Here is a 26567-nt window from a genome sequence, read left to right as displayed (position 1 = left end):
AGATTCATTTACCACTTTCTGGGGACCTTGCTGCTGCATAACCTTACGCTGGTGAGTAGCTTGACACTTTTGCCCTCCTATTCCACCATTTGAAAACAAAGTCAGACCAGCATTTATCAGTTTAATTAGTAACACGCTCGGCATTTCCTCCTTGAATTTCTTTACATGAGCTGTTTCTGGCAGAAAGGGAACAAAAAACATTTAGTTAACCTTTCTCCATGACAAGAGACTTAAATAGAAATGAACTCCTGCCTGCAAATTTGCTTGACACTCAAATTTCTTAAACCATTAAACTGAAGTAAAGATTTATGGTCAATTAAGATTTCCCAATTGAGTTTGCAAAACTCAAACAAAACCCCTCAACCCAGCAATGCTGATCACACTTTTTTTTGACCTTGCTAAGCATTAAGTGCATTTAATGCAAAAAGGCAACCAAACTGCATGTATTTTGCACAAAGTTGGCAGTCAACCCTATGACTTACCTCACTGAGGAGGAAACATAAAACACAGAAAATAGAGCCTTTTTTTTTTTTATTCCCCTGGTCTTCACAGAGACAATGTGTATAAATCTTACCTGTGGTTAAGTCATAAAAAATATATATTCAGGAACAGGTTAAAATAGATACAATTCATCTGATGATGTATAACTGCAACAGAATGTACACGGCTGCACTTAGACAGGAGTTGAACAAATTCAGTTAGGCACATCTAACACAACTGAAAAAAACCAAAGAATGTTAGTATTTTAAATTCTGGCCATTACAAATTAGATACAAATACAGGTAGTAATGCTATAGAAGAAGATATATATTAGGTCACCTGAAACTCAGGTAGTTCTACAGAAAGAGAGATACTAATGAAATTATTCTGCCGACTGCTAAATGACACGTAATTCATGTCACATGTAAACTAGGGATAGTGTTCTGCCACTCAAAAATGTGCATCCAGTTCTAGTACTAGTCTTTCATATGAAAGTATAGTTTTTTAAAAACCAAAATTACCTAAATAGTTATACTATGAACAGCATACGGAATCCTGTTGTGTACAGCAGAAAGTGACAATGCTGACAATAGCTAGCACGTTCCAAGATAAGACTGTCAGAAAAGGGCAGATCTTTAATGCACAAAAGAAAGTGTTGTAGGATTAGAAAAGTATTATCTATTATTTAAGAATTATTTGTTCATTCATGTATTTCACTTTAGCATGATTTCCCTAATGGATGCTATAAGTTGAGAAGTCATTCAGATGTGGTGTTCTACTTGCTCAAATTCTTATCTCCTCGTAATTGGAAACGTCTCCACATATTTACTACATGAAGCACCGACACACTCATAAATACAGCTTTCAACATAACGTGTTCCAATTGATAGAATCCATTTTATTTTTATGTTTGTACCTTAGACATCAAGAAGCAACACCGCACAAATAATAATGTTATTCAGAAGAGGCAAAATTAAAAAAATTAAACTATAAAAGTGCTTAACCTATGAAGCACACTGCTTGCCAGTTAGCCAACAGAAAAAAGAAGTTGACAGTGACTCCTATTCTGCTTTATGTTTCCCTGTATATACATACATAGAGAGAGGAAGGTTAAGTCACCAACAAAAGTCGCATTCAGCTCCCAGCACAGACAATACCAGGTCGACCAACACCACCAGAAGACTTTTTTGCTATACAGTAGCTTAGGTTTTGTTTTTTCACTTTTTTTTTTTAGACCAAAGCTTACACAATTACTACTTTTTCTTCTCAACTGATAGTTATGCTACTTTAATTTTACATTTTTTTAAGCCAGATAGCATGCTAGCTTCAGGTTTAAAAATCTTTACATATATTCATTCATACATATGTATAAAATACTAAAACCTTAAGAACAGAGCCCTATAAAGTGAGGTTCACTGTTTCTGCACTTAACTTGCCACCACTTAGACTGTGAATCATTGCAATCATATTGGAGTGTTTGTTCAATTCTTCCTTCTGTAGCTTTACAAGGGCTTCTTTTTCTTCCAAGCGTCCTTCCAACTGGGATTTTTGAACTTCCAGAGAAGATGCCTGCAGAAACAAACAAAAAGGTTATAATTTCCTCCATCATCAATTAAAAATATACACAGTGCAGTGAAAGCTGGGTGGCCTGGTGCTGAATTTAAGCAAGTACGAAAGCAGTCCAGTTTTACAATTACAAGCTTGTTTCAGAAATACCTCTCTCAGCTATACATTTGGAGCACGAGTGATTACAGCTACGGCCACACTTCAAAACATTCCATACCATAGGAAAGCACCAACCCCCGTGTTATTACTGTCCAATTTAAGCAGGGGTGTTCACAGTTAAGCCATCCACATTTCATTTCAACCCCCACACCAGTAAATACTTACTGAGAACAAGGTACTTATTTGCTATGTACTGGATAATACTGCCTGGAGAGCTTAGACTTCGCTTCCAGGGACTGAAAACACAGCAAATGTTTTGACAGACGGCATTGTACTCCGTTTCCACGTACAATGAATCTCTGCCTTGTGAGTTTACAGGGAAGGACATACAGGCTGCACTGAAGTTTTAGGGATTTGTTTTTTTTTTTTTTTAAATATTACCTAATTAACTTAGTGTGGCCAAACTAGTCCCTGTTTTGAGAAGAGACACTGTTTTTCTTAGAGATAAATAATAAAATAGGTATTCTAATACAATCTCGAAGATCAAAAAGATCAGATGCATTTTGGTGCCTGCATGTGTAGCATACGTACCTTAATTCAGGACACCAGACAGGGGAGAAGGTAAGCCAATCCACATTTTACAGTAGTCAAAACGACTGAAAAAGAGCGTGCTACATCCTCTTAATTAATAATGCACTATGGGTGCCATTTTTTTACTCCCACACATTATGTACACACACACCATGCCTCATACAGCGTCACCAGAGCCTGACCCCAACTTGTCTCTTAAATTCAAGCTCAGATACTCAAAACATAAAAGGTATATGATTAAATCTGAGACAGTTTCTTCTTGTCCACTGTAAGGACTGTGTAGTGTCTCTAGCCACTCTACTAGTGAAACACTGATTTACCAACTCTATCGGTCATATGGGTATTAGAATTCCAGTTTATAGAATGCAGGTGCAAATAATTCCTTACCTTAATACTCAGTTCTTTCCTTGCTTGTTCCGTTTTACTCAATTCCTTTCTAAGAGTATCTACAGCTTGTTCCATATCTGTTTTTTCTTTCTGTTGAGCTTTCAGCTTTTCTTCCAGAACTTTTATTTTCTGTTGCAAGGCTTAAGAAAATGAACATATTAAAAGATGGTTTGCCGAACTTAGAAAAAGAGATACTGCATTGCCTGCGAAACAAGTATTTATTTTCTTTATAGACTCAACATGGATGTTAACAATTGAATTACTGAGTAGCGCCACCTACTGCTAAATTTTAGTAGTTGCTTCCAGCCATTTGCAGAACAGTTAAATTAAGCTCTCGTAATTCGCAGTACCTACAGAAAAGTTTTAATGGACATGCTGTAAAAAGATCCCGAAGGGATGTACAGTGCTGTGCAGAGATTCAGTGAAGCCCATATAGTCTGGGAAATCATGTATATGTATCCTTTCAAGAAAGGGAAAAGCTACATTTGTCACTCAACTGTTAAATCACATATCCCTGACTAAGATTTCCAAGTTACTTAGTAAAAACACAGCTGCTTATCTAGAGCACTTAATAACAACATTTAGTCAATACAGTTAGTTCTCCAGGTTCAGTGACCTTTAGGTAAGTGACTTACTCGCTATTTTGCCATCTCTCTCCTGTAGCTGTTGCTGCAATTCTTTTCTGTGATTTTCAGTTTCTACCAACTGTGCAACAGTCCTGTAATTTCAGAGAAATAAATTTTAATGATCAGAGTCAGATATACCCCCATTTCTTTCTCCTAAGAAGCTAGAATGATTTTTGTATTAGTTCCAATTGCTGTCAGGAGCTTCAAAGAAACAAACCCATGAATTTGCAGGGTGTAAGTTCAGAAAGATTTTATTTCCTTACCCCCTTCCCCCACCATGAAAGCAATTTCACTTCTCTGACCAGGGACACATGGTAGAAACTACTGAAAAGGTTCATACCTGGACCTTAAACACCAGAAACTGTTCCCTTTAATTCTGGCCACAAAGCATTCAAAACACTGTGATAGAACTGAAATTGTAATTCAACCAGAGTCAAAATTCACTGCCATTAGTTAGTGACTGAGTATGTTGAGTTTTCAGCTCTTCGTACGCTCCCGAATCAACACCACCATTAGGAAAACCTGTTTTGAGTATTATCCATGCAAACATATCTATGTATAAAGATTTTTCCAATACCACGCTGAACATCTTCCAGATTGTCACCCGGCAAACCCAACTATTTCATAAGGCATGGCCGTAGCCCCTGCACAGGTCTGCTGCAGCCCTCCTCAGTAGTTAGGGCAATACTGAGTTTCCACAGTCATTTAATATGTAGGTACTGTCATCTACCAGCATTATAGCTGTAAACTGAGCACTTCATACTCTGTGAAGCGAATCTACTTTTTCCATCACTAGCTAGCCTAATTTCTAAGCAACACTCTGCCACTTGCCTTGCCTAGACAGCATCTACTGCCACTCTTTTGTTTACTCGTTTATCCACTTACTGACTACCGGTTTCCAAGCTGCAGCCTCTAGCAAGAGAGGAGGGGAGTGTATTTTCATGGCCTCGTCTTATTTGTGGCAATTCAAGAACATCTTTACGATAACTGCTCCTCCAACCTGCCTTTGAAGAGGGGCAGCTTTCATCAGAGTATCTCCCCAATTACACTGAGCTGCATATTGCACTGGTGAAAGTAAGTGTCCAACTTTATTCAGTAGCAAGCTAATGGAAAAATTTGCATACCAATACATTCAAATCTGAACTCGAGGCAGTGATACTGCTCGAATCAGTGGACTGCTGATTACAGACAAGGCAAGAGCCTGGAAGGATGAAGTGAACTTTGCAAGGAAAACCAAGAATAGCTTTTTTATTTCTAAACTGGATTCAGGGCCTGCCTATAAGTACATTTTAAAAGACACCTTCTGCAAAATTAAATATTAAATAAAATTTCTCAAATAGGAACACTATGCTCTTAGTTACATTGACAAAAGGTTCATCAGACTTCTATTTTAAGCCATCAAAAAGGAAAAAGTTATAATTAGTCCTCAAGAAGACGTAAGTAAGGCTAGTGTTATGGTCGAGGAATGAAGATTTAGACCACAGACAGAATAACAACCATCACTGTTTCCAGTATAGCTCTTAAATGTATTAATGTAGTAGGGTTGGGTTTTTTTTCTGATCTGATAACACTGCAGAGAAACCTTGCAGGCTAAAAGGGAGTACGTGAAAAATTTTTGGATGATAACATCATTCAAGAGTTCAACAACTAGAAAGACACCTCCCCGCTCCCCACATGTACCCAGGAATTAGATGGTTTTCATTCCTCTTTTTAACTCCTACTGTTGCTGAAGTCTGTGGGTATTCCTCCCTGCCCCCAACCAATACAGAAGCAAACAAAATAAAGCACCAAAGTCACTACATCTAACATAAACATATAAAGCAGCCTTGAAGCAACTTTTGCTTCTTCTAACTCCACTTCTCAAAGGTTGCTTAAAGCACAATTGAAAAATTGAAACTAAAGTGCTATTTAATTTCACTGTTTATCTTCAATTTACTTTACAAAGACTGAATTGAACTTACCTGTCATTCTGCTGCTTGAGGGATTCGCTTAGTTTCTTCATTGCATCCATTTGTTTATTTAGGGAATTGCACGTAATCTGTAGATCTTTATATTGTCTCTCAGTTGTTTCAAACCTACAGATGAATTAGGGGATTACGGTTGAAAAGCTTAAGTGCTTTTGAAGAGCTTTTCCTTTAATTGTTTTTCAAAGAAAAATACTTGACATCCTCTGTGCAATCATCCCACTCAAGCTAAAAGCAAGGTGTTTTGGGGGTTAGGGGTAGAGCTTGGTTGTGAATTTTTTGGTGGTAGTTTGTTGTTTAAGTTGTGGGTTTTGTTGTTTTGGGATTGTGGTAGTTTTTGGTGGTTTTTGGTTTTTTTTAAACCAAACATACTTGGAGGAAGAAACAACCCCAAAAAACCACACAAACCAAGCTTCAGTGGATCCCTTAAATATCCTTAATTATTAATAACCAGGAAGCAACCTTCCTTCAGTAGAAGACTCTTTGGAAGTGACAAAACATATAGATGCCTTTAGAAATTTGATGTGCACAAACTGTTATAAATTAGCTATTTGCAGTCATCTTTTAAGGGACCCTGAATCAGTCTATGGCCTCCAGCTGTCTTGTTGAAGACAATGCAAGGTGTACTTAATACAAAAACTCATGAGGCCGGTGTCATGTTCTAAATGTTTTCAGACTTTGCTACCAAAAGGAAAAGTCTTTCCTCTAATGTCAGTTATCTGATTGTTTTTAAGGAACAGCATATTTGAAGCGTGCAGGTTGTTTAGCTTTTGTTTTATAAACACATTGTAAGGACCAAAAGCTATTTTAATCTTACTCTAAAGAATTTACAACTGTTAGATACTAGATTTTGTTTCTTTCTTTTATTTCACAGAAATTGTGAACATGTATTTGACTAGAGCGTATGGCTGCATACAATTCAAACAAAAAAGGAGGCACTTCCAACAGTGACCATACTAGATACTTATTCAAGAAACACCCTAATGGACAAGAGCTGTATAAATTTTCTTCCCTCAGTGGCTCCCTTACTGGTAGCAGTATGCCTTCAAAACCATTTAATACAATGCCTGCTCCCATTATCAGGCAAGAAGCTTGCTCTCAGTGTTATCAGCCTCTTTGCCTTGCTGACACACAAGACCAACTCACAAGTTGAAAAGCCAAAGCTCTTTTAAGCCCTTACTCTTCCAAAGCACATTATGTTTTCATAAATTCTTATGAACTTCATCTTTCACACGTCCTTTTTTAGCTTAAGATCCTAAAGAAATAATGCTTATAAATAATTCAGGACACACAAGGTTCCTCCCTATCTCACTTTTACCTAATTTCAGTCAAATTTGCTACAGAAGTGATCAAAGATGCAAGCTCCTACTTTACGCAGGTATATGGTATTGGCTGCTTTTCCAGACACTTGATAGCATTCCCTCAAATGGCATATAAGACCAAAGAAAAAAGCTGTGAGTATGGCCAAATACTAATAAAAACTAAGGATTGTTAATACTGGGTTTTAGAGAACAATGGTCCCTTTTATACAAAGCTCATGCTATTTCCTGAACTGGACCTTCAACATCTACAGCTTTAGTTCTCACTACATTTAACATATTAACTTCTTGAATGACTTAAGTTAACCTCATGGGCAAGCATATAGAAGGGCGGGGTGGGAAAAAAAAGAATTTTTCACTTAAAACCATGAAATAGCATATAAAGTTGCCCTTCTAATGTGCTTAGCCTTAGCCCAGTAAAGGGCTTCACCTGTCTCTGAATATCTGACCCTCCTTACCTCTGAAGAAGATCAACAGAGGATTTTTTCAGTATTTCATGTTCTTCAGCCACCGTTTGCAATTTCCTGTTGTGCTGAAAGAGCTGTTCAATATCAGTCTGTGCTCGTTCAGATTCTACCTGCTGAGCTTTCAGCAGATCATTAAGTTCTTCATTTTTTCGTTCCGCATCCTTCAACATTGCAGCAAGAGTTCTTGCCTTCGAGTGGAAAGACACCCCCCACAAAATCCAAACCCCACAATTACAAACAATTCTTTCACAAGTCACTTTGTAATAGGCATATTTGAAGCCACAAACAGAACACTAAAATGCCATCAGACACATTAGGTAATGGATTTTTTCTCTTACCTAGTATTAACTACAAATTAATTTGTTCACTCTAAATTCCTTTAGCTCCCTCTATAGACAGTGTGAAGGAGGAAGGGAGGGAAAAAGTAAAAGATAATACATTTTAGCTACGGATTTAGTAACCTGTCCAATCCGTATTATAAACATTAAAGAACAGAAGTTACTCTGAGTTTTCAGTGACATTTCAAATACACACCCCACAGAAGCAAACTTTATTCAAAAGTTCATCTTTGACAAGTGATTAAAAGGCACAAACAGGAAACAGTTCTTTATGTAACAGCAAATTCTACACAGATTTCTAGTGAGTGGCTTTATTAATTTTCAAGATTCCTACCATTAACACTAATGGCTAACAAACGATAATCAGTACAGTAGGTTAGTTTTGTTGACATCCTATAAGGGAAAGGGCAGTAAAGAAAACCATCCCAAAGAACAATTCAAAAGGAAAACAGGATGAAATTTAAGACCCCTCTAACTTCCAAGCATAGCTTACAGCTAAGCAGTACAGTTTCCACACACGCAATCACAGTTAAAGCTACTCAACCAATCATGCCCCAACCCCGAGTTGCAGAAGGAAGCCCTTGCTGCTTACCTCAGATTCAGCCTGGGCTCTCTGACATCGGTACTGAGCCATCAGCCTATCTGCCTGAGCCAGAGCTACTGCCTTTGCTTCCAAAAGGTCTTGCAGCCGAGTCTCTTTAGACTGTATATAGGAAGAACATTTTTCATTCACATTTTCTAGATGGACAGACAGCAAGGTACCCGTACACATTAGGTTGTACTCACTGCTAATGCTGACAGCTTCTGCTCGTAGACATCCATTATGTCAGATATCCTCAGATCAGCAATCGGCTCCTTCATCTGGGGAAATGTTTTCCAGTCACTACTATTGTAAATTTGTATTTACGTAACATTTGCCTAAAGAAGTCAGTAGTTTTGCCAGCTCCACCTGTCCACTACCTTCCTAACTTATTATTTTTATATCTGAGACTGCCTGCTCAAATGCATCCACCTCACTCCAGCAGAATGTTTGTAAATAACTGAACTATTGAGGCTGAACAGGATTCAGCTGCAGAAGACTATCAGTCCAATACTATGAAAAGATAACATCACTGTTCTAACATGGTTCCCTGCGGCCTAATCTTTGCTGGAGAATTAACAATCCCCTCATCGGACACCTAAAGAAATTTGCCCTAATATTATCAGCACGAAACACACATGGCTAAAAATCCTTGTCCATACTCTGGTCTTCTCAAAACACAGAGTACCAGAAAAGGCCCAGGAAAGTTCTCCTGAAAGGACACTATCCAGAACAGAACTTACTGTGTTAAGCCATTGGCTTACTAAAGGAAATTTACCGTACATGGCACAACAAGTCCTAAGTGTTTACTGAAATACATGCCTGAGTCAAGTGAGAATGCTACTCGGTGATTTCAGGATAGTTTTCCTTAGGCAGTGGTACCATGACAGCATTTTGAGCAGCTGTTCATAGATGCTGATGCATGAGCCAGCTATCCCAGCTGTTCATACCACGAACACCTACTGAAAATCTACCATCTCTGCACCATTGGAACCGTTACGTAAGAGGTTTGGGTTTGGGTTTTTTTTGGCATACTAACAGTAACCCCCACATAGCTCCAGTTCTCAGCTCATTTTCCCCTCCCTCAAGTAGGAAATAAGTAGTTTCTTCTCCCATTAGCAAACTTGTCATCTCTATGTCCTTTTAGATATTACTACTATTACTACTATAAAGAAAAGCTTCTTTAGGTTCCCTTCACTCTCTCTGCATAGTAATAGTATTAGAAATGTTTTCTCAGTAATGTCTTTACACAGATTTGAGCTTCACACAACATACGGAATGCACACAGAGATGAACTACTTGATATTTTAAGTGAACGTTTGTAGTGATTTTTAAAGGAACGTTCTACTAAGCAGAAGTTCTAAGAAAAGATTCACTCAACAATTCCTCAATAACTTTCCTCAAAAATCGAAGCAGCTTTACAAGCTGTCACATGGCTGGAAGCCGCTGCACTAGTGCAGTTAAGCACCTGTGGCTGCTTTGACTTACACGCACAGCAGCGCACCTACGGACTGTCACGTGCAGCCCTGGAAAGGAAGATCAATGGGAGCACCTAGCGGCAGAGTACTAAGCCAATGAAGCCTGACTTGACTTTTTTCACTGTTATTCTAGCAGCCGACTGAAACTGGTAGCTTGCTGAGCGAGTTTCATTCTTATCTGTTACAACAGAGGAGGGTCACAAAGCCAAGGCTGGTGGCAATGCCATCAATACAGGTATCAAGCTGTTATCAGACACCTTCTGTTAATTTTCCCAATTTGCATACTGTTCTTTTAAGGAAAAAAAAGCAATCATCATTCACCCTAAAGCAGCTACAACTTGCTTTGAACAGAAGCAGCAATACATTCAGTATGCGACAGCACGGCTCGCAAAGAACCACAGCGTATGTGACACCCGTCTGTGTCTCGCTCACAGTGCAAGTTGCTGCAGAGCAAAGCAAAAACTTTCTTCTGAATAATAGTGCCTTTTCAAGAAGGCCACAAAAACTGAATTGCAAACGCTAAAGAGTCAGCTACAGGCAAGAAGGGGAAAACGCCTGTATGCCTGTTCAGGCAGACAAAGAGATGCATCGTACTCTTATAAGGCGGCATACCATCTCTGTTTTATCACAGGCTCTTTCTTAGGCAGGGCGGGCAGGAGGCTTCTTGTATGTGTCCCAGCAGGTCTAGCAGTTGTGACTGTGTCTGACACCTGCCTCCACATCTGACAGCTGAGAGTGTGAGCAAGCCCACCGGAGAAAGGGAGCTCAATAAGGAGCCCAGCTTCCGGTGTAGCCCAACAAACCCTTGAATTCTGCTAAGGAGCACATTCTAAATAGGTAAGAATCTAAACTGACCTCAACTGATATATGTGCTACAGCTTGACACTTGGATTTTAATTTCCATGCCCATCCCCCTCCCTGTCCTCCAGGTAAAAGTCTCAAATATTTAATAACAGTACATAAATTCTACTAACCTCTAGTCCAGAATGAAGTTTTTGTATTAATTCCTGAATATTTGATACTGTGGATTCATCACTTGAAGGAGAGGACGAAGAACGTTTCGCCAAAGTAACGCTGGTGGCGGGTGGCTGCATTTGGATTCTTTTGGACACATGCTCTGTTTCTTGCAGTCTGTAAGCATTATTTGCTGCAATGCTTTCACCAAGCCTGTGTGAACATGAAGGCCATCAGTGTACCAACCTGCCACAAATATCGTTGCAAGGATTGAAGGGGAGAACGATTTCATAACTAACTTCTCTTTCACTGAAAACGGACTACTGGGAACAGTCACATTTGCATTATCACACAACATTAAGGTCTACTATCAGATGCGTGCCCAAACTGTCCAGAAACATGGAAAGCAGAAAAAAAAAAAAAGAGAGTGAAAGCCTGTCACAGCTAGCCTTTAGAAACAAATGCAGCGCCTCACCAGAAAGGGCATGGTGCTCAGCTCTTCTTGAGCAGAACAGACCACCAGTTTCTTATTAACTTGATCAACAGGTTATTTCACATGTCACTGTTCAACAGAACTAGGCCACTGGGTAGGAAGGTTGAGAAGGTAGTTAGTAAGGATTTATTAGACATAAAAATAAGATTGATGATGAAAAGGCAGAGTGCTACCAATAAACCTCAGTTTTTCCTTGACTGCAATGCTATTTTGCAATCCTACATTTAGCACAACACATTTCGTTTAGTAAGTTTTAACCAAAATTTAAATACACGGATAAAAGTGCAATCGGTTAAAATCTGTACAGGGAAGAGAACACAAGAGCTCAGACATAAGTAATCACTAAAGTACCTATATTCCAGTGTCTGTACATAATTTGTGGCTGGTATTTTCAAGGCAGTTACTGTAACACATTCCAAATCAGAGAGAATGAGAGCTGGTTTTTCACGCACCAGTCAAAAATCTTTTCCTCTCAATAAATTCTTTAATTACTAAGTTATCCTAATCACTTCACTGCAATGCTGCCTGTATTACCCCCTAAGTGAACAGAGACTATTTTTAAATTGCATTTATAGAGATGTTATTTGGCTATTCCATTGTATAACCCCAGGCATATTGGATTGCACAGATCCTTCATTCTTCCATCCACGTTATTTGTTACTGGCCTTTATAAAAAATGTTTGCTGTATCCACAAAATCATGTTACCATACAACAGTCGAGGTTGAAGGGGACCTCTACAGATCATCTACTTCAACTTCCCTGCTCCAAGCAGGTTGCTGAGAACTACATCCAGTAGTTTTGACTGCCTCAAAGGATGAAGACTCCACAACCTCTCTTGGCAGTCTTTTCCAGTGCTTGACTCCTACAGCAAAAGGTGGGTTGCATGTTTTTGTTTTCGGTTTTTTTTTCCCCCTCTTATATTTGTTTTTTCCTTGTATTTCAGTTTGCGCCCACTAGTTCTGAGAAGGCTCTGGCTCTATCTTCTTGTACTGGGAACCTAGACGTAGTCACATCACTGCAGATGTGGTCTCAACAGGGCTGAGCAGAAGGGAATCATAGAATCATAGAACGGTTTGGGCTGGAAGGGACCTTAAAGATCATCTAGTTCCAACCCCCCTGCCATGGGCAGGGACACCTTCCACTAGACCAGGTTGCTCAAAGCCTCATCCAGAAGTAACATTTGCTTTCTTTTAGTCCTCAAGAACTTCCCCCAGTCACCATAACTTTAAAAGACAATCTGGGGTGGCCTTGCACTAACATCAGCCAACTCCTGGGTGCATCCTGTCAGGTCTCATGGACTTCATTATATATCCAGTTTGTTTAAGAGTTCCATAACCTGATCCTTGTCACCCAGGATAAGTCTTCCTTCCTCTAGACTTCCCCATTACTCTCAGTGACCTAGGATTCCCAAAGGCAAATCGTATCAGTGAAGACCAAAGTGAACAAGGCATTGAGTATGTCAACCTTCCCCATGTCCTTTGTCATCAGGTCCCCCACCCCATTCAGCAGAAAGGCACACATTTTTCATTGTCCTTTGCTGCCGACGTACCAGATGAAGTCTGCCTTGTTGCCCTTCACATCTGTTACCAAAGTCAACTCCATGCGAGCTCTGCCTTTTCTAACCTCATCCTTGCATTCTTGGACACTTGCTCTATATTCCTTCCTGGTCAGTTGTGTCTGCTTTCCCCTCTTGTATGCTTCCTCTTTATACTTTAATTTTGTCAGGAGCTCTTTGCAGGTCTCCTGACATGTTTGTTCAATTTCCTGCTCATTGGGATGGACCACTATGGCCTTAAAGAAAATGATCCTCTGGGAAGGAGGAGTGAAGGGGATGGGAATAATCAATGAGCCAGCTCTTCCTGACCCTTCTTCTCCCCAGGGCTGTATCCCATGGGATTGTTTCAAGCAGACCACTAAAGAGGCAAAGATCTGCTCTCCTGAACTCCAAGGTTGTGATCCTACTTTTTGCCCTGTTCCCTCCTCTCAGGATCTTGAGAATCACCATTTCACAGTCTCTGCAATGAAGGATGTCACTGACCTTCACATCACCAAACAGTTTTTCCTTGTTGGTAAGTAAATCAGCTCCAGCAGAACTATCACCAGCTCCTCAATCCTCTGTGTTAGGAAGTGGTCACCAGTGTGCTCCAGAAACCTCCTGTGTTACCTCTCCAGCAGACATCAAGGTGATTAAAGTCTCATACAAGGACCATGGCCTGTGAACTTAAGGCTTCTTCCAGTTGCCTAAAGGCTTCATCTACTACTTCTTCCTGATCCGGCAGTCTGCAGCAGTCAACCACTACACCATTGCCCATTTTGGTCTGGCTCCTAATCCTAACTCAAACTCTCAGCTGGTTTACCTGTCCCAAGGCAGAGCTCCATGCATTCCCTCTGCACTCTCACGCCTCACCTTTCCAGACCATCCTTCCTACTAAAAATCCTGTATCCACCCACTGCAGCACTGCAGTCATGCGAGCCATCCAACCACAGCTCTGTAAGTGCATACAGACTTCCAGTTTCTTCCCAATGCTGTGTGCATTACGTGCAGGCGCTTCAGAGAGGCACCGCACCTCACTGATATCCTAGAAAGCATGAGAGGTTTCTCCCACAATACTGTCCTGTAAGCTGTGTCTTATTTGTGTGCACACTGGGGTGAGCCAGCTTTAGCTTTCTGGTTTTGATTGTGAGGTTCCCCCTGTTCACATAAACCCAAATGCTTTTTCCAACCCAGTCTACCACTTCCTCACTTGACTGTTGGCCATCTTTTCCCCTGCCTTGCCATTTTTCATTTAAACCTCTCTTCATCAGGTTGGCCACTTCTTGATCCTCAGTCTCATGGTCACGGAAATCAAACCAAAACTGTTTCCAACCACGGTTGCACAAAAAATTGTTGACTGGGAGAATTCGTCCACTCTTCAAGTCCCACCCCCACCCCCTGAATTGAGGTGAACATCCTCTGTGCCCCCATGGCTTCTAGCCATCACCATCACAGGAGTCTATGAAAAGCAACTCAAATGCCAAAAAGGCATCTGATCCGGAAGTTGTTTCAACTAGTTCACTTTGGGGTTTTTTGGCTTTTAAAAAGCTCTGCTAAGAAAAAGGGAAGAAATGTCAGATTGGTTGCAAAAATTCTGATATGATTTAAGATTGGTTTTTCCCGTTTTATTACACGGACTCCATCAAATAGAGGTTCTCAATATTTTTTGGCCCCCTCCCCCCAATTTATGCCCCCTTAAATACTACTTGATTTGCCATCTGCCTGTGCCTTATCCTATACTGTTCCTTCTTGAAAGCTACTGCAAAAGGGTAATCAAAGCTTTAGGAACTGAAGAGTGACATGTCTGACCAAGTTCATTAGAGAGAAAAATCTGGCAGTCATAATATTAAACACATTCCAAGTAAAGAGTTTCAAGCACAGTCTTCAGACAAATAAACCCTTAGGGACAGAAGTCAGTCAGTACTATGCTTTCTAAGGTCTGATATTAATTGAATACCATCAGCATTTGAACTACTTCCTCTGGCCTCCAAGATCCCTCCTGTCTCTTGACTGCATATAAAGAAAAAACAAGACAAGTTTCTAAAGTTTCTGTTGTGGATGAACTGAAAGTAATATGCCAAGAAACAGGAACATCACTAAGCCTGTAAAAATGTCAAATCTCACTAGACTATCACAAAAATAAACTTACACTATAGCAGGAAAATCTGGTAAGGGTGCAGCCTCAAACAATATTCTAAGTCCCACCTGGACCTGCTCTCTATGGTTTGATGTTAAAGCAGATGTCAGAGGTATAATCAGACGTTGATCCTAAAAAAACCCAACAAACCAGAAACTATGTTAGGCAAAACAAAATACAATTGTCAATAACGGAAAAAAACACCACCCACACATCACAATATCAAGGGCCATGAGCACCGAAGTGTTTTATTCAAAACTCAGGCTTTCTCTTAAAGTTTGCTCTTCTAAGTTTCTGAGACTGAAGTCAATGGAGAAGTGATTTTAAAAACAGTTTACACTTTGAAGTAGTCAGAAACGTGTTTTCCTATTAAAGCACATGCAACAGGTTGAGAGACTACTTATTTCCTTCAATTTTAAGTGCTTGATTTCCATCGTAAATGGTCACAAGCTTAAGTTCTATAAGGATTTCCTGAGGACTGTGAAACTTATTGCTGCCCCTTAAATTACACAATTCCTTTTCTTGAAAGATAACCCTCCAAAACATCAAGGAATGTTTGACTGTCTGGATTACTTTTCCACCTACAAAGTAAGTTGTTAAGTACCATCTGACCAACAGTTACCAAAAGCTGTTGTGACTATGCAAAGTCACAAGTTACATGTATATATTTAAGAGTAACCAACCCCACAAATATTTGAATTATATCCTTGTGATAACTATTCTAGTTTGCTACCTTTAGAATGCAGCCCTAACGCAGCCTTTAAAAGAATAATTCTTACCGGGCACCTGAAGTATGATTTCACATGCATTACTGAAATAAGTTATTGAGATAAAAGCAAACTGATCTTATTTTAGAAGGTTTAACAATGAAATAACCTTTAAAGAATTGTGCCCAGGGGATACCACTTCAGAGATATGCACACAAAACATTCAGAACTACGACTACTGTAGCACTATGACACTTCCCCTCACAGATATGTTTCATAAGACATTTTAAAGTCATACCTGTAGAATTTTGTAGAAGCTGACCTCCATACCAGGTACATCCTGCTTCAGACTGCTCATAAGATCAAGTGTTTTCAGAATAGTATCAGCAGCAACTTTGCTTTTAGACATACAAATAGAAAAGCAAAGTGGGAGGAATAAATGGCAGAGCAAGATTTGCCAAATCAGCACTGATAAATTCAGGCAATTTAAAAAAAAATTAATAAATACTTTCATAAAGAAATTAAATATCTGTAGCCAGGCAACAATGCCAGCAACAAGAGACCACCAAGTTCCTTGGACATGTTGTTGAACTTCTCTAGCATGCTAAGGATGGCAACAGTAAAGACCAAATAAACACTGAAGTTGAAAGTGAAGAGGGTTTAATCATAGGTCCAATTATATTTCACTGGTTTTTGGCCACATCACTTAGTTATATCAACATTCAGGTTAATGACACTGGGCTGAAGGAATGTATGTTCCATTTTCAGCACAGTAATTCCCTTCCTCTCCCAATATGTGATGTCTTTGAATTCTGCTTGAATAAAAAAACCCAAAACAAAAAATTGGGTGCCACAAGCAGTTCTGATAAGCTTCAACTTAAATAAGCTTGAAGCACTGCATGAGGTTTAAGGTCACTGTTCTACACAAGTGGATCTCCAGCTTATGCCAAAAACAATGCCTGAATGTTTAAGCTAGGTTTTACTTATTGAACTGACCAGCAACACTACTTAATATATTTGTGGCCATAGAAAGTTTGATTCAAAAATAGTATTGATTTACATGCATTTAAGAGGTATTTTCAGCTACAATATAATTCCACCGGAACGATCTCACAACTGTTATATGAGTCTTGCTAAATTAGGTTTTAATAAATCTGTGTGCTCACCACATTTTAGAGTCCACTACTTTTGTCCCAAAACCAGTATCCATGCCACCATAGGTAAACAGGTGTTCTATTAGACACATGCACTGGCTGGCAGTCAGCACCTTCGAGGCATGCGTTTTCAGTACGTCATCTCTAGAGAGCAGTAGACTGAGTTAAGAATAAACTCAATAAACCTATGTTTAGGCATTGGCACCAAAAGGCAGATTTTTATAACAATAAAGGATGCAAAAGTTAGTGTATCAAAGCATAAGAGCCTCCAAAAATGCTTTTAAAACCCAACTACATAAACCACTTAGTCATGCTTAACTCACAAGCCAAGCAAGCTTCTCTTTTCAATTAACACACGCTTACTTGGAACTAGGAAGCTAAGGGAAACCACAATAAAGTGAGGGGCATAATGAAAGATGATGAACAAAAGGCAGTGAAGAATCAGTCTCTAATACAAGAACTAGTTCTCCAGGAGTGAATTAGCAGAGGCTTTTTCACAGAACTCAGCTCAGATGCAGGATTATGTCCTGCAGGCATGTCCTCCTTTCCACATGACACTGTGGACACTAAGGACTCCAAGAGGGATGTAAAACTGTATTCCATATTCTTCTTTCTGGTATCGCTGATTTATATTTATATCATATTTGGCTGGGAGCTGCACTTGACTTAGCTAGGTGAAAATACTACACTGATCAAGAAGGTGGCCACCCACACTCCCCTTGCAATTTCAAGGGAAAACACCCATCTTCATTTGTCATCCGCAAAGTGCTTCTATACTGCTGAATAGCCACCACATTTTACCCCACCCCACTGTATCACACAATAATTTCACAGCGATTAGAAAGCTACTTTAGGTCCTCCAAGATGACAGTCCTAAGTGAAATTAGGCCAGTTACTGTCATTAAAAGCTATTAAGGTGACCCAAGATGGACATTTTTTCTAACATAGAGCAGATCAGGCTGGAGGATTAATAAATCAACTGCCAACAGGCACAAAAAGGATATTTGTCAGAACACAAATAGCTTTGACCATTCTTTCACACTTTTTCTTCACTAATAGCTCATCCACAATCTGTTCTGGCATCTGAATATGATCAAGAAGAACAGGCAGCAAAAGATCCACAAAGTGTTCAGCTGAGGCACTGTTCCCGGTATTAGTAACATCCTGTAATAAACACATTTTATTTTATGTCAATATTTTAAAGTAAAGAGCAAGGAAGCCAAGACTACTCTATCCCTTCCTCCATCAGCCTGTCTTCTAGCTTTCCCAGCCTATGTGAGGTTTAAGACTGCTGATTAGTATCATACTGGAGGATGAAGTTTAACAAAGAGCACAGAAACAGCAGGAACTTCCTCACTTCTGCAAGTCCCAGAGAGCAATTCTTCGATAGCTTTGTACCTACCTCATGACTTCACAAACCGCCATATTTTCCACTTTACCTTCAATGCAGACATATTTCTAAAATACAGCAAGTCTTTAAAAGAAAAGTTGGTTTACAAAGTATGGAATTCTGGAGCAGGAAGAATCTTATTTCAGGTACAGGTTTTACATGCTATTTTTCAAAGAAGATGCTAATAGTCATTTAAAAATCAATTAAAAATGTAACTTCTAAGAAGTTCCTTAAACTCAGTTATCAGTCTCGGTACCTCAAAAATCTCTTTGAAAAGTTGCAATGCTAGAACTGAACAGTCTTCGGAGCCTTCCAATGGTTGGTTCGATAAGTGCACCAATGCAACAGATGGCTGAAAAGTCTTTGTGCGAGTCACAGATCTGGTATTTCCAGAGACTGGCAAGCCAGATGGTTCCAGTATTGCCTGCCGCAGGGTATGACGCAGTTCTATCACAGAACAGAAGGCAAGCAGCAGTTCTAAGATCTGTGTGAAGCGAATGAGAGTTTAAATGCTTTTAAATCAATTACTTACACTGAAATTGCAACTCCCATAGCACAAGTCTAAAAGATATGCAAGTTCTGTGCAACTCCTTTCACACTTTAAAGTTTTCTGAAGAATAGTTTTCTTTCCTTAAAGCCAAGTCAGCAGCAGAAACGCAGTTCATTAGACCGGTAAAGGTTTGTGACAGTATTCAGTGTACTGCTTTCCCCTTTTTAAAAAGGTGTGACTGCTGGCTAGAAATCTAATAAGCAGTAGAAATGTGTATATGCCCAGGATGAAGACAGACATGGAAGGGAAAAGTATTCTGAGACATGAATGGATGCACAGCGCATACTCGTCAAAAAAAAGGAAAGCACCCTGGAAAGCTTTTTGTCAATGTCTAAGAAAAAAAACAGCCAACAAACAATAACTAATCACATACACAGAAACATTAGCACTTATCATTTACTATGATGTGACACACGTTCATAAAGAAACCTTCATTCATAAAGCTTCGTTTCACAGGTGTATTTAGCCCAAATATTTTCACATTTCATATATTAGCCTTTAGCAACAGGTAGACAATGTTTATTTACGTAAGGTGGCAGCGAGATAAAGTTGAATGCAACAGGTAACTGCTTAACCAAACATGGCATCAATTTGTTTGACTAATATCAAACCTATTCCCAAGTCTCCAAGATTAGCATCATGGTCCCCTGATCATCAATTCAAAGTCTGAGTAGTATTAATTCAAGTTTTAGCATTTCTGGTAGATCCCAAAATTTCTTACTAGCCAAAGCACAAAAAGCGTTTGTGTTGGCTTTTTGCCTTTATGTCTGTTACCTGAAAGCAGACACATAACCTGGCAAGAAACCCAACCACTACAAATTCAACCCGAGAGCCTTTTGAGCACCTAGAAAATGTAAACTTGGTGAATACCCTAGGTCACCGAAGAGGCCTGAAGTCAACGTATTTCATTATCAACCCTTGTAAACAAGGAACCTACTTATAACTACAGAAATGGAACTAGATTAAGAGTTGTACCCTCTTTGGTGTAAAGTGAAAAAGTATAGATACCTTAGATGATGAATCGGGATCCCTTCCATGAAGAAGATCTAATACTTGACCAAGGCATGAGGTAAAGTGCTCATATCTACAGCATACACAGAGGAGGAAAAAAAAACCATCATGGAATTTCAACACTCAGACATTTATACTGAGTGATGAATGCAAGTGCCCTATTCTCCTCCTTACCCCCAAACACCTCAAGTACAGCAATAGCTTTAATAGTGTAATTTCTATTTAACATAGACTAAACTTTAAAAATATTCCAAGAATGAAAGCAAATTGCTTAAGATAAGCCAAGATTTTTCAGCTGTTTTTACTGCCAGATTTAGACTCAAATTCAGCAACTAAATTCTGCTAGCTGAATTTGCAGAACAACTGGTCAGCCCATCCACAGAACTCCTGTCATCCACTCCAGTAAAATTATTACTACATCAACCATACTATTCCACTATCAAGGTAATATAAGGCTGTAAAAGGCAAGATAGCTATTCATCAAATTGTCTGACCACCGATACTCTCCGGACAAAGAGTTACTGATGCACAACTATTCAATGTTCCTTAAGCAACAATGAAAAAACCCAGATTTTTATTCACATTTCCATGTGAAACTAGTAACATAAGAATCCTCTAGTTTCAGGTACTGCAATTATACTCAACTAGTAACATTCAAAAAGCATCTAGGGAATTTATTCCAATGTTACATTCAGAATACAAATAGCATACAGCAAAGATATTAGGAAAAATATCCTGTACGTTCAGGAAGAGAAGCTATACCTGGTAAGATAATCTGCAACTTTGGGGTTCTTCAGAAGATCCATGAGTAGATCAACAGCATATTTTCTTGTCAGAGTACCATCTCCATTAACAACAATATTGAATATTAACTGAAACGTCTGATGGATATTTCGAGCATGAAAGAGCTGAAAGGAAGAAGAAAGTAATGTATGGTCACAAACTTACTTTGTTGGGTCTTTTGCTTATTAAAACTAACTAGCATTAGAATTTGGCTTTGCCAGCATGACTGTTAGTTTTATCTACAACTTAGGAATAGAACAGACTTCAAACTGTCACTTACTTTTTCTCCTACTTCTTCATTTAAAGTAAGGCTTGATAATACTGAAAGTGCAAACACAACCATAGTCAGACTACTATGGGCCAGGAAGCTTATTAAAGTACGATAGAAACTCTTCACGTTATTCTAAAGCAAAAAGAAGAAACATAGAACAGAATAAAATTTATAATGCCTATAAAACATCAAACACTGAGTGTACATATTTATAAGTCATACAAATCATGAATAATAATACAAAACATATATTACAGTGACAACTGCTCTCTAGGATATCTATTTTGGTGTTCTGCACAATATTGGTGTTGATGTCAATGACTAAATTCTCTGTTCACCTTGTATAAGGAAAGAAAAAAAATCCCAAGTAAGAAATTCCATCATTATTTTAATGAAAGACGAGAAAGTCCTATTGCTAAAGTCTCTAAAAGAAACCTGCTTAATGATCAGATGTGACAATAGTTCCTCCTTTACCCCCCAGTCCTTCTAAGGTAAACGTACAACATACACTGCCATGTAGATGAGCTCGTATTTCTCAAGTGAAAAATAAGTGGTTTGCACTGATTTATGAAGAAACAGGAACTGGTAGCTCAGATATGGATGACTAATTGAGGATTTAAGGGCTCCGACGTGACATCAAGATCAGTGGTATTTTACTAAATTACCTTTTAAAAAGGCAGATCTCTTTCTTGGCCAAAGTTAATGCAGTTTACAAAAAATCCAGCTACAGTCTTTATATGTTAAGATTTAGTTTTTCTACAGAAGAATGGTCAAATATTAATGTAATCTTTCATTTGCAGAGAACAGTTGCAGAAACTGAATGCCTAACACAAGCTAGTGCAACAACAGAGAAATGTAGAGAAAAGAGAATACCCTACTTCCTGTTCTACTGGTTATTTTCTCCAGTAGGGGGGAAACAACCACCAGCTCTGGAGAACAAACAGGTCAGGGTTATTACTGCCACAAAAAGTGCATAAGAAATACTAAAGTGATTCCCCAGAGTCAAGTTACTCTCTTTTGCCCTCAAGCCAGATAATCATGTAATAAAAAACCCAAAGTTCTTACCATAGATTTTATCTGAGTTTGAATAGATAAGTTGTGACGACACAGATTTGCCAGGAGTCCTAAACAGGGTATCGTTAACTCATCTTCCGTGGATTGACTTAAAAGAAAAGTCCAGAAATTTAAACAAAGATGTTTTTATTAAAGCATCCAGAATTTAGTTAGAATAATCTGTGGATTGAGGGACTTCTGTATTAATTAGACACCATTCTGCCAAGCAAAGCAAAACCGAGATAGCAATCCCCATAGTGCGTGCAGTTTTTAGCTGAGTACATCTGTAAAAAAACAGTGTTGGAGATAAATACAATCAAAGGTCCTTTACTGCAGGTGCTTCTAAGAGTCTCTTACAAGGACATTTGAACAAAACTCGTATTAATCTAACCTAAGTCTGTCCCTAACGACAGGCATGAATTTTCTCCTGACTTCTCTCTTTGTTAGCTCTGGGCTTCTGGAGGTGTGAGGATGGCCTAAGAGGCCAATTAATATCCAGTCACCAGAAGTCCCACCATCACTGCATTTGACACTCTGTAACAACATGTTTGCAAAGAAAAAACCTGTTAACTTCAGAGCAAAAATGTCACACCTCATTCTGGAGGCCAGGTTAGTGCAATATGCTAAGGGTCTTCAGGAACTTCAGAAATTTAACTAGATACTTCCCTTAAGAAAAGACAACAGCGTACAGACTTACACATGATGCGTTAGAAATGAAATTAACTCATCGATGTTGGCACCAGCGCAAAAGACTGGAACATTGTAGGTTAGCCTCTGCAGCAACTGAATACTCTGAGGAAACAAAAAGCTATTCACATAAGTCTTTCCTATAACATTGCACTGAAGAATGTTGCAAGTTACAAAAGCTGAAATTGAAAGGACAAATAACAAGACACCACAACTGAATTAATTTTCAGACTCTCGTGTTAACACAATGATTACACGAACTGCTGCAAGCACACTGCGTAATGCCCTACCACACAGGTGTCCTTATTAAAAAGCCCAAACGGATGAACAAGGTTTTATTGTAACAGGAGTTACCTTTTTAGCCCATCCAATTCTCCCCATTTGCTTTGTCAGCAAGTTCGCCATCCTGTCAGTGAGAAAGGGGCTTTGTTCTATTGAAAGAGCTAGAAAGTTTCTCCAAAACCCAAAAAGCACTTTGCAACTTCTTGTGGAAAGTCTGTTTATAGGAAAAGAGGTTTGCTGTAAAGTCTGCCCAGAGATCTACGGGTAGTAATGCCCTTCAATACAGCATTATTTCAGCACATAACTGAGTTAATATGAAGTTAATATACTCAAACATAAAAAAATCACAGCATAGGACAGCAGCTGAAACGCAAATCTCACTATATGAATATCTGGTAAATGCCTTGTAATTGGATCTACTTGGTGACTACAAAATCTCTCCAATTGATTGGCAAGTTACTTGGATCCCTAAGTCTTCTGGTACTCCTAGTGCCCTGAGAAACAGACAAACTGAGAAAAGTGTTCTTTTACTGGATGCTTGACTCATTTTGCACAGATCAACAGCATGAGAACTGCTAGCAAATTGATTTCCTGTTTTCCCTCTCCAGAAAGGAGAGTTGGCCACAGATAGAGAGCAAGTAGTTGCTGAACACTCAGAACCACATATGAGAAAACCTGTCCACATTAAAAACACCCAAACTCACCCAAATTTACCATTCAATGCACAAAAAGAACAGGTTAAAATTGGCCAAGTCATAATGTCAGATACCATGTGTTCACACAAAAAAATAAATCAATAATGTCTGCACTTGGCTCGTAAGTTTCCATTAGCACAGCCCCTTGAATTCACTGCGGATAGCACTGACCAGAAGAAAGGAGGCATGTGTGCCTGGCAAACCTTCCATGAGAATGGGCAGCTACAGCCTCCCTTTTACTCCTTCCCAATTACCTGTCAGAGTATTGATTAGACAAAACAACCTCCAGGCTTTTGTTACGACCATTAGGAGAAATAACTAAATACCTCAAGTGGAAAATAACCTTCCAAGCTCTCAAGCAGTGATTTCTTGAAATAACAGAAAAAATACAGAGTTCTTTTGTTTACTTGTTGGTTTGGGGTTTTTTTTGTGGTTGGTGGTTGGTTTTGTTTAAATTAGAGGAGGCAAGAAGCACATGCAAGATTAAATAGACAATAGAAAGAACTCTGATGTTAAAATCCTGTCACACTAGCCTCACACAGCAAATAGAATACACAGCTAAGACCAACTTTCCCCTCCACACACTATTTCTGACAGCGCTTTTAAACAGTTATTACATGCATACAGTATAGTGCATACTATGGAACAGTCACCAAATATTATTAAAAAGCATTAGTTCCCGTTACCTGTAGTACGACTGGATCGCTAAGATTAGCAGAACTTCGATGAACAACTCCTGCCAGCACGCTGGTCAGATTGTAGGTATCCTGAAGAGCTTCTCTAGCGTCATTGTCTATAGCTAGGATTTAAGAATTATTAAGAAAAAAAAACTATCTAATAGAAAAAAGCGACTGTTGTATTAGCTACCAAACTAAGCAGAAGCCAAAGTCTCCGACCAGTTTTTTAGGTGTATTTCACAAATAACTATAAGTAAATCACAGCTCCTGTGCACTTGCATGTCTACCTTACTTCTGACCTTAACAGTTAATTGAAACACTAATACTTTTCCTTAGATGCTTAGACATCAAAGAAATGGCCTACCTCCTACCTAGAAAGTTATAGTTCTGTTTGAGAACTCTACACCTGCGCTTAAAAGCTTAGAATCAATGAACTCTGTTTTTTGCTTCCCACTATGGTGGGTAAGTAGACCAAAACTGGTACCTTGGTAGGATTATCTACCAACAATTAAACAAATAAAAAAAAAGCCAGTTCCGCTTAGGCAGTCCTGGAAAAGACGTGGCAAACAAGAATGACAGGTAACACAACAGATCAGTTGGAGGAGGGCTAATTCAAATCCTGAATACAAACTAATACATTGTGAGCAACTATGTAGTGAAGGGATAATCTCTCTCTGTAACCTACATACGTAGGTTATGGGGAGCACAGAGTGCCCTAGACAGTGAGGTCCCACTACTATGAAATAGGAATTTAAAAAAAATAAGAAAAGGCATCTCAAGAAACACATCAGAGGCAGTAGAACCTATTTCATAATCGAAAAGCTAGATGCACAGAGGCCCAGGCCATTGGAGAGCTCAAACTGCTGCCCAGCAAACACTCCAGTGGGAGAGGAAAACTAAGGTGATGACAGTTGTTGATGTAACATGGGTTATCCCTAGGCAGGTTTCTTCATTAAAAAACATCCTCCTTTCAAGCGCCAAAAAATCAAGGACAACAGAATAATTCCTCATCCTACCCAGCAAGGAAACAAATGCAGACAAGCATGATCACTGTCATTTCACAGTGACTATTTTGAATCTGCTTCTGATGGCAATCTAACATCTTGTCTGCCCTTGTACAGACAGGTGGCTCAGGCAAGCACTCCATTACAACTGAAAACACTTTATCTTTCACACCTTACACTTTTCCAAAAAGTTAATCACCCATGCCACGGAATCAGCACCTGTCTTGTCTTCCCTTTCCCAGACCAGAGATAAAAGTTCAGATGTAAACCTTACCTAGCTGTGACAGCAAAGAAATCACAGACAAGGTTAGAGAAGGGTTTATATTAGTGTCCTCGAGGAGTTCTACCAAGCAACTGAGACATTCACTGGGTAGAATCTGGTTTGAAGCAAATAATCGTGTAAGCTTTAGTCCAGAGATGACCTGGAGATGAAGGGAAGAAAAAAAAACAACCTTAATTACTCAACTGCATCCAAGTATTTAACACAGAAGTCAAACCACAGAGTTGTATTAAACAGATTTTGCCCTATTGGACTAATTGAGAATGTAAGTGCCATTAACAGGATACTTGTGTTCACATTTTCTGAAGAAAAAAAAATAAAAAACTAAGCAAAAAATCACACACAATAACAACAAACCCAGTTTTGAAAAAAATACTGGTTTTAATTCCTGTGGTTATGTTCCCTTTACTCCTGGAAACACCAAGTTTATCTCATGATTACTTTACAACATATGGGGCTTCTTTTTTTTGCTTGCTGACAGCATTCTTTTCCATCTCATAGCTGTGGAAGAGCAACAGTTTGTACTTCTTCACACATTCCACTAGACACCTTCCACTAGACCAGGTTACTCAAAGCCTCATCCAGCCCGGCCTTGAACACTTCCAGGGATGGGGCATCCACAGCTTCTCTGGACAACCTGTTCCAGTGCCTCACCACCCTCTCTGTGAAGAACTTCTTCCTGATATTTAATCTAAACCTCCCCACTTTCAATTTAAACCCATTACCCCTTGTCCTGTCACTACAGGCGCTTTAAAAGTCCCCCCCAGCTTCCTTGTAGCCCCTTCAGGCACTGGAAGGTGCTATAAGGTCTCCCCAGAGCCTTCTCTTCTCCAGGCTGAACAAGCCCAATGTTTGAGCAAATTAAAAAATGCATATTCGAGAGAGGTACACTGCAGATTGATGCACTGACTGGGCCTACCCCTTCACAACAAACACCCGGGATTACACCTTGTATGAAACAGGCAAACTCCAGGTACAAGACACGTTCACCATTCAAACTCTGCTTTGA

General features: G+C 39.2%; 1 protein-coding gene across 1 annotated transcript; it reads right to left on the bottom strand.

Moving 5' to 3' along the window:
* Positions 1-1743: 1743 nt before the first annotated feature.
* On the bottom strand, positions 1744-25700 carry KIAA1524 (KIAA1524 ortholog; the record flags this gene model as incomplete). The annotated part of the gene is made up of 20 exons (XM_010149113.1): positions 1744-2049; positions 3124-3263; positions 3759-3841; positions 5711-5824; positions 7491-7687; positions 8430-8540; positions 8624-8698; positions 10870-11062; positions 15027-15145; positions 16020-16119; positions 16888-17029; positions 17880-18039; positions 18522-18749; positions 19824-19899; positions 20589-20734; positions 20890-21012; positions 21946-22042; positions 22631-22725; positions 24284-24396; positions 25553-25700. Coding segments are annotated over 20 exons (2631 nt in total), but the record flags the coding sequence as incomplete, so codon positions are not given.
* Between the last annotated feature and the right edge of the window lie 867 nt (positions 25701-26567).

The sequence above is a fragment of the Eurypyga helias genome, unplaced genomic scaffold (genome assembly GCF_000690775.1).
Source record: "Eurypyga helias isolate BGI_N326 unplaced genomic scaffold, ASM69077v1 scaffold37223, whole genome shotgun sequence".
NCBI lineage: Eukaryota > Metazoa > Chordata > Aves > Eurypygiformes > Eurypygidae > Eurypyga > Eurypyga helias.
The sequence above is the reverse complement of the archived record's forward strand: the minus strand, read 5'-3'. Positions and strand labels throughout refer to the sequence as shown.